This window comes from Zeugodacus cucurbitae, chromosome 5, assembly GCF_028554725.1.
Source record: "Zeugodacus cucurbitae isolate PBARC_wt_2022May chromosome 5, idZeuCucr1.2, whole genome shotgun sequence".
Lineage (NCBI taxonomy): Eukaryota > Metazoa > Arthropoda > Insecta > Diptera > Tephritidae > Zeugodacus > Zeugodacus cucurbitae.
Genome location: NC_071670.1, coordinates 67,788,885 through 67,803,561, shown reverse-complemented (window position 1 = coordinate 67,803,561; position 14,677 = coordinate 67,788,885). Strand labels below are relative to the sequence as shown.

At 39.8% G+C, this 14,677-nt stretch overlaps 2 protein-coding genes across 3 annotated transcripts; both read right to left on the bottom strand.

Annotated features, from left to right (window-relative positions):
- Nucleotides 1-851: 851 nt before the first annotated feature.
- Nucleotides 852-4,817, bottom strand: LOC105211816 (dihydropyrimidine dehydrogenase [NADP(+)]). Its single transcript, XM_011183462.3, has 9 exons — nucleotides 4,600-4,817; nucleotides 4,477-4,537; nucleotides 4,306-4,416; nucleotides 3,587-4,231; nucleotides 3,131-3,526; nucleotides 1,610-3,067; nucleotides 1,303-1,539; nucleotides 1,076-1,233; nucleotides 852-1,011 (listed from the first exon to the last, which is right to left on the bottom strand). Exons 1-9 carry the CDS (start codon nucleotides 4,737-4,739, stop codon nucleotides 927-929), a joined length of 3,291 nt encoding a protein of 1,096 aa, XP_011181764.2. The 5' UTR covers nucleotides 4,740-4,817; the 3' UTR covers nucleotides 852-926.
- Nucleotides 4,818-5,562: 745 nt separating this feature from the next.
- On the bottom strand, nucleotides 5,563-12,626 carry LOC105211817 (dihydropyrimidine dehydrogenase [NADP(+)]). Of its 2 annotated transcripts, none has more exons than XM_011183464.3 (9): nucleotides 12,489-12,626; nucleotides 9,323-9,382; nucleotides 9,144-9,254; nucleotides 8,422-9,069; nucleotides 7,954-8,358; nucleotides 6,440-7,897; nucleotides 6,150-6,380; nucleotides 5,919-6,076; nucleotides 5,563-5,855 (listed from the first exon to the last, which is right to left on the bottom strand). In XM_011183464.3, the coding sequence occupies exons 2-9, from the start codon at nucleotides 9,365-9,367 to the stop codon at nucleotides 5,765-5,767; spliced, it is 3,147 nt and encodes a 1,048-aa protein (XP_011181766.2). In that variant the 5' UTR covers nucleotides 9,368-9,382; nucleotides 12,489-12,626; the 3' UTR covers nucleotides 5,563-5,764. The 2 variants fall into 2 exon arrangements, with proteins under 2 accessions (XP_011181766.2, XP_011181765.2); XM_011183463.3 differs by having other exon boundaries at nucleotides 12,419-12,611.
- Between the last annotated feature and the right edge of the window lie 2,051 nt (nucleotides 12,627-14,677).

The window sequence follows — 14,677 nt, the reverse complement described above, 5'->3', positions numbered from 1 at the left end:
ATTGCTTTTATTTCTTTGATCAATTAATTTATTTAAGGGACTTACTGAACGGAAACTTCACACTATTGCTTAAATAATTGGGAAAGCCGAGAGACATAACCTCAAAAATTTCTCAATCAACAATTTCTCAACAATTCTCCCATACCCAAAAGTTGTTAAGGTATCACTTGGTACATTCCAACTTAAAACCTGCACCTACTTATCAACTTGTCAAAGCTCCATGAAGCACGAAATCGAAGTCAATCAAAATCTCTTCCCTTGTTAAGGTTATCCATTTCGAGGTTCCTTACTTTTTTAAATAAAAAATCACAGAAAATTCAAATTTAATGATAACATTCAATACTGAACAAAATGGCAGCTTTACACGACTCACGCATGATCTGTCAAAAAAAGGCTATTGAAAAACTATCTCTAGATAGAAGGGGTTTCCCGCAGACTTCCAACATTGGATATTACGCCACTCTTACAACAAACACTTCTTTCATACCTTCAAATAGAAGCGCTAAAAAGATAGATCCATAGACAGGTTACCCACCAATATACGAGGTGTGTTAAAAATAAATAACGGGAATTTTAAATTTCAGGGGTTTGGAGAGTACAATTGTTGGTCAAAATTCTTAGCCAAAAACAATACTGTAACGATGCCTCAGGCATGACAGCGTGTGAAGAAAAAAAAGAATAAAAAGAACCAGAGCCGTCGAGAAATGGTAGAAAGAGCCCATTTCCAAATGTCATATTTGGAAGTTCTTAATGAAGGCATTCGAAGAAGAATTCATGGATATCCATGATAGATGCATCTATTTCGAAATTGAAATGATGAACCCCCGCATAACCCGGAGAAAAATTAAAGCTTACAAAACGAAAGTATTATATTTCATAAAAAGATTATATGATAAATGAATATATGAATAAATGTAGATTGGGTATTACGATTTCTTTTTCGGAACTTCAATGACCGTGTTCTCACCACAACCGCGCTTGATGACGTGTGGTATTTCTTTGGGCACCATACTGAAATACAAAACAGAAGAAATGTTGAACAGAACAACTTCAGTGCCAATCAAACTTTAATTACGTGATGCAATCGATAATGGGGCACACAGAGACGCAAAGTGTGCAACCCGTGCAGTCCTCGCCAATCAGCGGTATATGCGTCTTGGCATCGAACTCTATAGCCTGGTAGCCACAGTCATTGCATGTGAGATAGCATTTGCCACAATTTACGCAAAGATCCTAGAAATGAAAAAAAAAAGATTTAATAGGACTTGAAGCGACGCGAAAGCTCATGGCCAGTCGAATTACTGGGTTAATTAGTGCCACTTTCTGTTGTTTGGTGTCGAGCTCTTTAAAAGTGCCAATGCGACTGAGTGCCTTGCCGACAACATCGTTTACTTCCAATGCCGGCTTCGGTTTACCGCCGCCAGCTTTCTTTTTATCGGTTGACTTACAATCATCCTGTGCAAGTGGACCCTTCTCTTTGCGTTCTTTGAATAGTTTCTGTTCTCGCTGTTGTTGATACGGACCAAAGTAGCCCAAAGTCTGTGGAAGGAAAATTAATGTCGTTTAAATTAAATAAGGTGGAGCAACATCCATTAGGTTGTCCTCTTACCTTGTCGCCGCCGGCAGATATATGCGCTACAGGTTTGCCCTTCTGATGTACTGGAGTTGGCGGCGATTGACCATCCCATAATTCGGGATTTTTTGGTGGCGGATTCGCTTTCAGGTATAACAAAGCTTGCAAACTACTCTTGTAATCCTGCACCACAGTATAATCTTGATTCTGCACGGCTGAACATACTTGTAGACCTGAGGCGCCCGCATGTAGAAATTGTAATGCTGCATCACCAGAGTCAATACCGCCACATCCGAGTATTGCCAAGCCTGGTACTTTACTACCGATCGACGAGATGGCTCTTAACGCTATCGGACGTGTTGCATTGCCCGACATGCCACCGTATGTGGTGCGCTTCTCATTGCCTACAGCTGGCCAAGCTGTGCCGTCCGCTTTTAGCATCATCAGCGTCTGTACGGTATTTATGACGGTTACGCCAGCTGCGCCACCGCGTTTTACAGCCGATGCGATATCAACTATTTCGGTGATGTTCGGTGTCAATTTGACGAAAACCGGTACACTAACACATTCGCTGACCCATTTTGAAACTTTCTCTACTTGTTCTGGCACTTGACCAATGGCCAAACCCATACCGGACTCACCCATGCCATGTGGGCAAGATAGATTTAGCTCTATAGCGTCTGCACCGCTCTTCTCTGCCTTTGGTGCCATATCCTTCCAGTCTTCTTCAATAGCCGGACACATTATGCTCGCAATAACAACTCTGTCGGGAAAATCTTTTTTCAGTTCAGCTATAGTCTTGTACCAGTAATCGGCACGTTTCTCCGAGATCAATTCGATGTTGAGGAAACCACCCTGATTTGGTCCATAGTTGTAGCCAGATGTCGTGGCACGTACTATGCGTGGTGAGACATTGGTCACCATATCTTTGTCGAGGCAGAATGTCTTCACAACAACAAAACCCCAACCCTGTTCGAAAGCGCGACGACACATAGCAGCCGTTGTTGTGGGCGGCGCGGAAGATAAACCAAATGGATTTGGTAACTTGAGTGCGCGCATCTCTTTTTTGCAAGTTTTACGATCAAGATACTGGTAGCAAACATCAACCGACAAGTCTACATTATCGATGTCAGTGTAGAAAAGCGGCAAATCGGCTGGCGTGTCCAGGGGTAGACCTTCGAGCTGGCAATGCATACTCCAAGCAGCAACTTTACCATCATTCACCGACTCCACAGTCGTCTTGGCGTAACCGCCTAAGTCACCACCACAAAACACTTGCGGTACGCTGGTTTGTAGAGTTTTCGAATCGACTTTTGGTAGATTCTTTTTGTCGAGTTTCAACGGCTTCATGGCATCAATTACTTCCTGCTCATTGAGCCCCGAACCAAAGGCGGATATGACGAAATTGGCTGGTAGATATGTTTTCTGCTCCTTGTCTTCACTAATTTTGCCATCTATGTCCATATCGGTGCGTATGAATTCGACAGAGCAAATCTGCGAAAAAACTTGCTCAAAACACAAAAACTCTTAAGTATATTAAGTGGAAAGATTACACACCTTATCATCCTCTAAGATCACCTTGCTGGCTTTCGAGTATGGTACCAACTCACACCACTCTTCACGCGCCAACTCAATCTCTTCGGGTAGTGCGGGTATCATCGCGGTACTATGCAGAAACACGACAAGCACACGTTGTGCACCACAACGCCAAGCGGATGACGCACAATCGAAGGCTGTGTCTCCAGCGCCCAACACAATCACATTGCCCGACAATTTGGGCAGTTTGCTTTCCTTGCTAATACCTTGTTTGGAGCCACCTGACACGCAGGGAAGAAACGTTTTCGATGTATAAAATCCCTTGGATTCGTCTAAACCACAGAAAACCGGATCTATGTTTGCTTCGGGTAAGCCAAAGCCTAAGAAAACTGCCTGATGTCCATCTTTGAGTAAACACTAGCACAAAGGAAATATAAAATCTGTAGAAAACAACAGTGATTACCGCAGTACACTTACTTCAACCGTTAAGTCCTTGGTGGACAAACAACGATTCAACTCAAACTTCACACCTAAATCCTTAACAAGTTGTATCTCGAAATTGACTGCGTCCACAGGTAAACGAAATTGTGGTATCTCCGATGCGCTCAAGCCACCAAGATAAGAGCTTTTCTCATAGATCGTCACATCCTTATAACCCAAACGCGCCAAGTATGTAGCGCACGATAGCGAAGCCGGTCCACCACCAATTAGAGCAATCTTCTTGTTGGGATCTTTTAACTTCTTCACATTGGGTGGATGTATTTGACGCACACCCATTTCCTTGAAACGTTCGACGGCGAAATGCTGCAGGCCACTAATATTGATGGGGCCCTCTTCGGTAGCTTGCAAATTACAGCCACCAACACAGAGATCGCTGGTGGAGCACACCATGCCGCAAGAGAGACCCAAAGGATTGTCGGAGAATATTATCTTTGCAGCGCCATAATAATTCTTATTAGCAATACTTGTGATGAAGCTCTTGATGTCGATCTGTGTGGGACAGGACTTCTGACAAGGCGCATCGGCACATTTGAGGCAACGTGCCGCCTCTTTAAGCGCTCCACGTTCCGAGAGCGTTGTATGCTTGATGTCATCAAAGTTATTGAGTAGAAATAAGTCACCCTACAGTGTGGAAGTAAAGTGATGGGAGCTTATTAAAGCTAGTATACCGTAGAGAGAGAGTATAACCTACTTACCGTTGGATTGCGCTCTTTATTGCGTTTCCAGTGTTTTTTCGCCGTTTTGGTTACGATGGTTGGCACCACACAGCACTTACATTTACAACAAGCATGCTGTGCGAGTTTTTTCTGCGAAAAATTAAGTTTTCAGTCAATCAGCACTTAATTTATATTAAATCCCTTTTTTACCGTGATTTCGGGTGGGTCCTTTGAGAGTGTACCCTCCGGACATTTGGCTTTGGCTTTGGACCTGTAATAATAAAATTAGCAACTTCTTGAATATGTTCAACTTCAATTGAAATTTTCTTTTACGTTAGACAAGTCTGTGTATGGAAGTCTGCATTTGCAAAACCCACGCGAGAGAGCACGCGGTAGGGTCTCGTACCAAGTCGTCGTGAAATTCGTTGCGTAATCAATACTGATGCGCGTAAGTGTGCTAAATTTGTAAACATTTGAAAAAATATACGTATTTTTTTTGTAAAATATTGAAATGCTTTCGTAAGCTTGAAAATTGTATGAAGTTTGTATTTTTTTAAAACTCAATGCCAATATCTTCAAACTTTATTTTGATACCCATTCGACATCATCTATTTCACATGCTTCTAAGTATATCTTCGATAAAGTTGTGAAATCGATTTTTGAAAATATTTTTGAAATAACTTTACTTTCTTTTTTAATGTTAGTCTTACTAGATATGCTAAATATGGGACCCATTTCTATTCGCGCGGTTGAAAAAAGTGAGATCCGGGAAATCTTTGTGATGATCTCGCAAATGCCGGACACTCCCGAAGAAAGTTGCAAGATGATTCCTACTCATCCTCTTTCAGGCAGCTTCTACAGCCAGTATCTGGTAAGATTTTAAAGCTATCAGCGTTACAATCTTTAATTAAAACCCCTCGACTGAGAAGAGGTGAACTTTGCTAAGAGCGTAGAGCTCAGAAGGATCTGGCGACTGTGCAAGTGTTAGTGACGGACCGAGCCGAGGCCCACCTGTCCAGTAGTAAACCGGAATAGGATAACGGTGCCCCTACATGTTCCCATGCTACTGTGAGTGAGACAGACGTACCTGGCCTTGCGAGCTCATCAGCCAACAATTTTCCGTGATGTGACCAGGAACCCAGACCAAACTAATCGAAATGTAGAACGATGCCACTGTGTAACCAGAACTAATACGAATCCTACTAAAAATATTTGGCAATTGTTTGCTGTCGCTAAACAACAACCAACAGTTATTTAAAGCAAAACAATTTCAAGATTATTTAATGCAACTCGGTGGACAATATTTTTGTATTTATTTTAAAACTTCGTACGATACATCTTTAAGAGTTATGTTACAATTACAATACATTGTATACAAATACCGGCTGGTTAATAAGAACTTATCCAGCTTTTACACTAACAACGATTACAGCATTACAGTTATGGTTAAAGTGCTAGCAGCCAATGGAGGAAATTTGGAATTGTTGACTCGAACATATCACTGCATTGGACTGAGCGCATGCGCGAACACGGGCGTATTCTCACCCCAACCACGTTTAATGATGTGTGGAATTTGCTTTGGCACCATGCTGTAAGAAATTCAGTCGGTCAATATTACACAATTTAAGCGCTACTTAGACAGAGGTACTTACGTAATACAGTCGATGATTGGACAGACGGAGACGCACAATGTACAACCGGTGCAGTCGTCGGTAACAAGGGGTATATGAGTCTCAGCATCGAATTGTATGGCCTGATAACCGGAGTCATTGCAAGTCATGTAACATTTGCCACAATTTATGCACATATCCTGAAGGCAGCAAATGCAAAAAAAAATAATGAAAATTAGATTTAAAGTCTCACAAGCGTATGCGCACACTTACATCATCGATTAGAGCCACTTTCTGTTGTGTGTTGTCCAGCTTCTTGTAAGCGCCAATGCGTTCCAAAGCGCCTCCGATGACATCGTTTACGCTGTAAGCAGGTTTCGGTGCATCGCTCGTAGGTGACACAACGGTTTCGGACTTGATCTTCCATATGGGACCATTTTTGACACGCTCTTCATAGAGTTTTTGCTCGCGTTCTTTCTTGTATGGTCCAAAGAAGCCCAAGGTCTGAAAATATTAATGAATTTAGAAAATGTGGGGCTTTAAATTGTTCATACTTTACTCACTTTGCCGTTTTCACCAGTTAAGTGGACTACTGACTTGCCCTTCTGATGCTTAGGCGTTGGTGGTGATTGTCCATCCCACAATTGACCGCAATTTGGTGGTGGATTAGCCCTCAGATATAGCAAAGCCTTCAAACTGGTCGCATAATCTTCGATCAGCGTAAAGTCCTGATTTTGTACAGCAGAACAAACTTGCACCACGGAGGCGCCGGCTTGTAGGAATTGGAGTGCCACCTCTCCTGAGTCCACACCACCAATACCGAGTATGGGGAAACCAGGCAGCTTATTGGCAATCGATGAGATCGCCTTCAACGCCATCGGGCGTGTTGCATTTCCAGACACACCGCCGTAGGTGGTACGCTTCTCTGCGCCAATGGCTGGCCAGGGCGTTGCATCGGCTTTCAGACTCATCAATCCCTGTACGGTGTTGATGGCTGAGACACCTGCAGCACCACCACGTTGCGCTGCCGCCGCAATTGTAACAATATCCGTAATGTTGGGTGTCAATTTAATGAAAACGGGTATTTTTACAGTTTCACTGACCCATTTAGAAATATTTTCCACCAATTCGGGTATTTGACCGCAGGCTAAACCCATACCAGACTCACCCATACCATGTGGACAGGATAGATTCAACTCAAGCGCATCAGAACCGCATTCCTCGGCCTTTGTGGCCATTTCCTTCCAATCCTCCTCAATGGCGGCACACATTATGCTCGCGATGACAACCTGATTGGGGAAATCTCTCTTGAGTTCACGTATCGAACGATACCAGTACTCGGCGCGTTTCTCCGAAATTAACTCAATATTAAGGAAAGCACCTTGCTGCGGTCCATAGTTGTAGCCCGACGTAGTGCCACGCACGATACGTGGCGATACATTGGTGACCAGGTCCTTATCGAGTCCAAATGTTTTTGTAACCACAAAACCCCAACCTTGTTCGAAAGCACGTCGACACATCGCCGCGCTGGTGGTCGGTGGTGCTGATGCCAAGCCGAATGGATTGGGGAACTTGAGCGTATGCTTCTCCTTTTTACCTGTTTCTTTATCGGTACGTTCGTAAGCTAAATCAACTGATAGATCCACATTATCGATTTCAGTGTAGAAAAGTGGCAACTCTGCTGGCGTATCAAGTGGCAGTCCCTGTAATTGACAGTGAATACCCCAAGCGGCAATTTTACCATCATTAACCGATTCCACAGTAGTATTGGCTTGACCACCCAAGTCGCCGCCACAGAATACTTGTGGCACACTGGTTTGTAGCGACTTTGGATCGACTTTGGGTAGATTCCAGTGATCCAGTTCTACTGGTTTGATGGCGTCAATTATTTCCGGGTCATTCAAGCCAGAACCAAAGGCTGAGATAATATAGTCGGCCTTCAGTGTGGTAGGCTGCTCCTTGTCTACAATAAGTTTGCCATTGTCATCGATTTCAGTGCGGTAGAACTCCATGGCGCGTATCTAAAAACAAAGAAATAAAATAAAATCTTGGTTTTCGGAAATATATGGTCTTCTACCTTATTATCCTTCACCACCACCTTGCTGGGCGCTAAAAATGGTAAAAATTCGCACCATTCCTCGCGTGCCAACTCCACCTCTTCGGGTACCGCACGCATGCCAGTAGTGCCACGACGGAAGATGACAAAGACGCGTTTAGCACCGCAGCGCCAAGCGGAGGTGGCGCAATCGAAGGCGGTATCACCAGCGCCCAAAACGATGACATTACCAGTTAACTGTGGTAAGGCTTGATTAGCCTTGCAAGCGCATAAGCCAGGTTTTGAACCCGCCGATACGCTCGGTAAGAAGTTCTTCGACGTATAGAAGCCCATAGACTCGTCTAAGCCACCGAAAACTGGATCCACATTTGGTTCGGGTAAACCTATACCCAAGAATAGCGCATCATGTCCGGTTGAGAGTAAGCCCTGCAAACGAAATTGATTTTCAAATAGGAAATACATTTTAATCGAGCTGCTCACTAAACTCACATTGACTGTCAAGTCCTTAGTGGACAGACTGCGATTCAACTCAAATTTCACACCCAAATCCTTAACTAAGCGTATCTCAAAGTTCACCACATCTACGGGCAAACGGTATTGCGGAATCTCAGACGAACTTAAACCACCCAAATAGGCGCGTTTCTCATAAATGGTAATATCCTTATAGCCTAAGCGCGCCAGGAATGTGGCACAGGACAGTGAAGCGGGCCCACCGCCCAGCAAAGCGATTTTCTTATTGGGTTGCGGCAGTGGCTTCACATTTGGTGGCACTATTTGTCGCACACCCATCTCCTTGAATATTTCAGTTGCAAACTGTTGCAAGCCACCAATGTTGATCGGTCCTTCCTCCGATGCCTGCAAGTTACAACCGCCAACGCATAGATCGCTAGTCGGGCATACCATGCCACAGGTCAAACCGAGTGGATTGTCCGAGAAAATGGCCTTGGCAGCACCATAGTAATTCTTGTTGGCAATACTGGTGATGAAGCTCTTGATATCCAATTGGGTGGGACATGATTTCTGACAAGGCGCGTCAGCACACTTCAAACAACGCGCTGCCTCCTTCAATGCGCCTCTCTCGGAGAGTGTAGTGTGCTTGACATCATCAAAGTTGTTGAGTAGCTTAGAGCAACCACCCTGTGAAAAAATTTAACAGTATTTTAGTTCTGCTTTATGTATGGGGAATGGGTTTTATATAGAATTGTACTCACAGTTGGATTGCGGTCATTATTACGCTTCCAGTGTTTCTTGTTGATCTTCGTTTCGGCCGTTGGCACGGCGGAACACTTCGATTTGACACGCGGATTCAAAGCCATCAAGCTCTAAAGTAGGTGAAGGAATAATGATTTTTTTTTTTATTTAAACAAAGTTGAATTTTAAAGGTGCTCACCTCGATATCGGGTATCTCTTTGCTGAGTAATGCGGGTGGTGCCATGATTTTCTTTTAAAACTGTGGAGAAAAATATGAGAATTTTTAAATAATTTCGAATAAAAATATTTGAGATATTCATATAATAATAGTGGTGCTTTCGGTCGCGAAACTTATCAAGCTTTAATACTCAAAGCCATTTTCAGTACGCCTCTTCTGTCAGAACGCTTTATGTTTCAAGGAGAAGGTGGGGTAAGCGACACAATTTATAAAGAGACAAGCCCCTTAATAGGTTACAGGCTTCTATCACAGAAAAATTAATTCGACTGAAATCATTGAACCTGTTCGGCGACTTTTATTTTCTGTATATTATAAACAAAATAAGGGCGTGTCTGCGTACATACAAACGGACTTATCTACTTATCTCTATTGAGTTATTTAAATATATTTATATTATATTTATGCACTGTTTATATTTTTTATATATTATTCGCTATATGTCCACTTAAAAATAGACGTAGATAAGTTATCATCTCTTAAATTCGAGTACATCCGCTGTTTTGGGCAGCTGCGTTCACAGGCTTTATGCCAAATTTTTTATCAAGTGCTTAGAGCAAAAAGATAATGGAAATGACACGCGAAAGCTTGCCGGCAACAAGTATAAAGTGCTTTGGTATATAAATTTCACTATTTTATTGAAAAAAAAAACAAATGTTGATAAGTGATAAGAGGTATGAAAATAATAAGAGGTGACCACTTGAACTATTTGAAAGTTGTAAAAGTTGATTGGCTGATAAACTTTATCAAAATGAATTATGTGCGCCGATATACATAAATTTTAAAAATATATACCTATATTTATGTATGAATCGACGTCTGTATATAGCCGAACTTAACTAGTCCGAAATGTACCAGTTCATACTTGAACCAGTCAGAATAGCTTTAGACTAACAGCCCATTTTTGGAATGTGGATTCAGAAAGAGAGCACAGCTACGTAGCCCAATAACTACTTTTTCATTAAAAACATAAAGATTCAGATCTAAATCCGTATTTAAAATTCTTCATGGGAATAAAAATTTACCTAGATAGTTAAGAGATGTGTTAAAAAATAACCGGAACTTCCGTTTTTTATGAAGAAAAAAATATTTATTCGTTTGCCGACATTAATGTTGTTGCCTTCAAAATAGTATCAATTTTCTTGCCCAACTCTTCTTCTAATCGTCAAAACACTTCTCAAGCTCGTTTTTTGTGATAGCCTTGGCTTTTTTGACGATTTCTCGTATATTTGTAAAACGATGGCCCTTTATGGTTCTCTTTATTTTTCGAAATAGGAAAAAGTCATACGGAGCCATGTCTGGCGAATATGGAGGGTGGGGCAACGTTACTATAATATTTTTTGGTCAAGTTTACACGAACAAGCAACGAAGTAACGAAATACGTCTGACCTAATTTTACAATTCCCGTTATTTTTTTAACACACCACTTTTAACTAGTGCGAAACTGAGATATATTTGATCAATTGTCATTCCGTGGCTTATATAGAGAAAACTGGGCAGACTTCCAGTCAAGCTCTGGCTGGAGCTTGCAGTGTACCAGTTGTTATGTAGTTTTAAAAAGGCACAACTCATTCGACTGCTGGGTTTAGGTTTATAGATAATGCACATTGAATATGGAGATTAAAAACTATAATAATAAATATGTTAAGAATATACAAACATATGTATATAGTACATATAGTTAGTGAAGGTCAGATTATTTTGAACTTTATTTACGCAATATTAATTGTAATTAGGCCAGAGTAATAAGTTAATCTTCGCAATAATTAATTTTTAATTTCATAAAATTATACATTTGTGCAGATAATAATTAAAAAATGTCGCCGACTGATAGCATTTTTTATATTATATTAAATTATAACAAATTAATTAAAATAAATGTGTCATATTAAAAAAAATAAATTTTATTATTTTTAAATATTTTGCATGCCATCCCTTTGTTATCTTTGACATTGATTTCTTAAAAACAACTCTAGTGATACCAAAAAGGTATTTTCGAAGGAAGTCTTAAATATGGTCTTTTTTTAAAAAAAATTGTAAAAATCCATTGATGATTACTTGAAACTAATGTTCATATTAAATGTATAATCAAAAATATTTTTTACGAATTTAAATAATTGTAGTAATAATCTTTAAGAAAAGTATAGCAATTTTACCACTATAATTTGAACTCCGCGCTGAAAGGCAGACAACAAAATGAATGAATGTATTATCTATAAAAAATTTCTTTAGTATTCAACTTGCTATTTTTCATTTAAAGTTCAATTTATAGCTTTTTATAATTTTGATTAAACTTTCAACTATTTCGAAAATATTCACTGGGTTTGACAATAAAAAATTAATTATAAAATTTAATGTCTATTGCCATAAATTGCAAATTGTCGCAAATTGAAAAAAATACTCGTTATCTCATTTTGCTGGCAGCCATGAAAGTTGAAACAATTATTTTTTATGTATAATATATTCAGCAAACATTTGTTAATTATACGTTTGCCCAACATTATTGAAATAGATTATTCTCATTATTATTTAATTTGAAATTTGTTATTATTCAATTGTTTTTATTTTCACTTTCACATCAATTCTACAACAATAGTTTATATGTGAACAATTTAGAAACAAACTATTTATCAGCTTAATTAAATTAACAAGAATATGAAGTGCGTCACTTAAAACCATTTTTTTATTTAATTTTGTCGTTTTTTATTAACACAAATTAAGCTTCATTGATTATTTACTGGATCCACACAGCATATGTACACACATACATACATACGTATATAAATATTTTGTTATGTACATATGTATTTATTTATATATTTATGGGCACTTGCTTGAATCTGGAACAAATAATTGCCACGCGCGCTAACGCCACCCAACAGAGCTATATATCGAACAACTTAAGTACCAAGATAGATACATGTATGTATGTATGTATGTAGGAGTGTAAGCGTATTATATAACTCTGTGCTGGAGATTTTGCTGTCAATTGGCATATAAATATACATATGTAGATACGAGTATATATACAGGATTTTTGGTTATATGCATACAACGTACCAACAATAGCAACGAAATATCCACAAAAATGTATTTCAAGTTCAAAAAAATGTATAATTTATGTATTTACTTTTATCTATCGGTTCTATAAACCGAACACTATGAATGAATGCAGTGAGCGAGCAAAGCACGATTAAAACACGAAAATAGATCTTGTCACTGCAAGCGTCTAAATTCAACTGATCGTTGAGAACGCTAGCGGCTAGTTTAATAGCTAGCCAAATAGCTAGTTGTTATCAACAGCAAATGCTTAAAAGCAAAATATTTATACACACACATACATCCATGTATTTATGTTGATAAATAAAAACAAATTGAAATTATGTAGAGGTCCGTACTCAGCTGAGCGGTGTGGTGGCGTTGCCAGATTTTGGTTTGCTTGGGAAAATTAGTATTTTTGGAAGTGGGGTATATGTGACTTTAGTGATTATAGATCTGAAAATATACTAGAGGTAAGTCAATTGTAATTTTATTTATCAGTCTACAAAAGAATTGTTAGTGCGATGAATACGGTATATGTGGTGTGTTTAAAAAATAGCGAGAATTGTAGAAATTAAAATTTTTGGATTTGGAGAACCCAACTGTAATTTTTTTCATTCTAGGCCAGAAATAATACTGTAATGATACCTCAGCCTTCATATTCACCAGACTTAACTCCGTATGATCTGCATATTTTGAAAAATAACGGAAGCCTTAAAGGGCCGTCGTTTTACATGCTAAAAGAGCCCATGGCTATCCCAAAAACCGAAATATATTTCGACGATTGGAAGAAGCGCTGAAATAAGTGCATAAAATCAATTATTTTAAAAGTTACAACATAATGTAAATAAATGTTAAAAAAATGTTTCCTTTTCCTTTCCTCCTTTTCCTCCTGCTATGTTTTGAACACACCTTGTAGATATGAAAATACAAAAAAAACGGAATATTTTGAATTAGATCTCCTTAATGCTTGATCGTATAGTTGTAATTGGATTGCGGGTTAGCTCTAGACGAATTGTAGGAATATTTTACTCCATGCCAATAATTTGAGGTTATAACAGAACACTCTGCGTTATTCAGTGTTATATAAAAATTTATAAAATTAATCAATGAATTATCAACAGCAAAATTCAACCAATAATCGGCGATTTTGCAAACAGAATTAACACCTTTATTGTCCGATTCTTATTATCTATCTGTTAGTTTCGTGGTGGGTCTTGATAAAGTACATACTCATATATACAAGTATATATATGCACATATGTATATACGTATATGCTTGTACTTGTATGTATGTATATTTATGATTAGTGTACTTCCTAATGGCAATCTGCTAATTTGTCGTGTTATCGCTTATCAGCAGTTAACAACCACGATATTACACAGCCATTCAAATATAGACATGCCAATAATGATTTAATGCACTACATTCGCGTAATAACTGCATAATCTTCTTCTTCTTGACTGGCGTAGACACCGCTTACGCGGTTATAGCCGAGTCCAAAACAGCGCGCCACGTATCCCTCCTTCTGGCAGTTTGGCGCCAATTGGTTATACCAAGCGAAGCCAGGTCCCTCTCCACCTGGTTCTTACACCGGAGTGGAGGTCTCCCTCTTCCTCGGCTTCCACTAGCGGGCACTGCATCGAATACTTTCAGAGCTGGAGCAGCGTAGCCGCTGTTTTTTTATTCGCTAGACTATGTCTATGTCGTCGAATAACACATACAGCCCATCGTTCCATCGTCTGCGGTATTCGCCGTTGCCAATGTTTAAGGGACCATAAATCTTCCGCAAAACCTTTCTCTCGAAAACTCCTAGTGCCGACTCATCGGATGTTGACATCGTCCACGCTTCTGCACCATAAAGTAGGACGGGAATGATGAGAGACTTGTAGAGTTTGGTTTTTGTTCGTCGAGAGAGGACTTTACTTTTCAATTGCCTACTTAGTCCATAGTAGTACCTGTTGTCAATAGTGATTCTGCGTTGGATTTCCAGGCTGACATTGTTATTGCTGTTAATGCTGGTTCCCAGGTAGACGAAATTATCTACAACTTCAAAGTTACGACTGTCAACAGTGACGTGGGAGCCAAGACGCGAATGCGCTGACTGTTTGTTTGATGACAGGAGATATTTCGTCTTGTCCTCGTTCACCACCAGACCCATAGGCTTCGCTTCCTTATCCAGTCTGGAAAAAGCAGAACTAACGGCGCGGGTGTTGTTTCCAATGATATCGATATCATCGGCGTACGCCAGTAGCTGTACACTCTTGTAGAAGATTGTA

Bases quoted from the DNA above. Each gene is read 5' to 3' on its own strand.
- LOC105211816 (XM_011183462.3), bottom strand. From the start codon at position 4,739: ATGTTTACAAATTTAGCACACTTACGCGCATCAGTATTGATTACGCAA. The intron at 4,538-4,599 runs GTAAAAGAAAAT...TTATTATTACAG, and splicing joins CATACACAGACTTGTCTAAC to GTCCAAAGCCAAAGCCAAAT. The intron at 1,540-1,609 runs GTAAGAGGACAA...TTCCTTCCACAG, and splicing joins TATCTGCCGGCGGCGACAAG to ACTTTGGGCTACTTTGGTCC.
- LOC105211817 (XM_011183464.3), bottom strand. From the start codon at position 9,367: ATGGCACCACCCGCATTACTCAGCAAAGAGATACCCGATATCGAG. The intron at 9,070-9,143 runs GTGAGTACAATT...ATTTTTTCACAG, and splicing joins ATAATGACCGCAATCCAACT to GGTGGTTGCTCTAAGCTACT. The intron at 5,856-5,918 runs GTAAGTACCTCT...AATTTCTTACAG, and splicing joins CCAATCATCGACTGTATTAC to CATGGTGCCAAAGCAAATTC.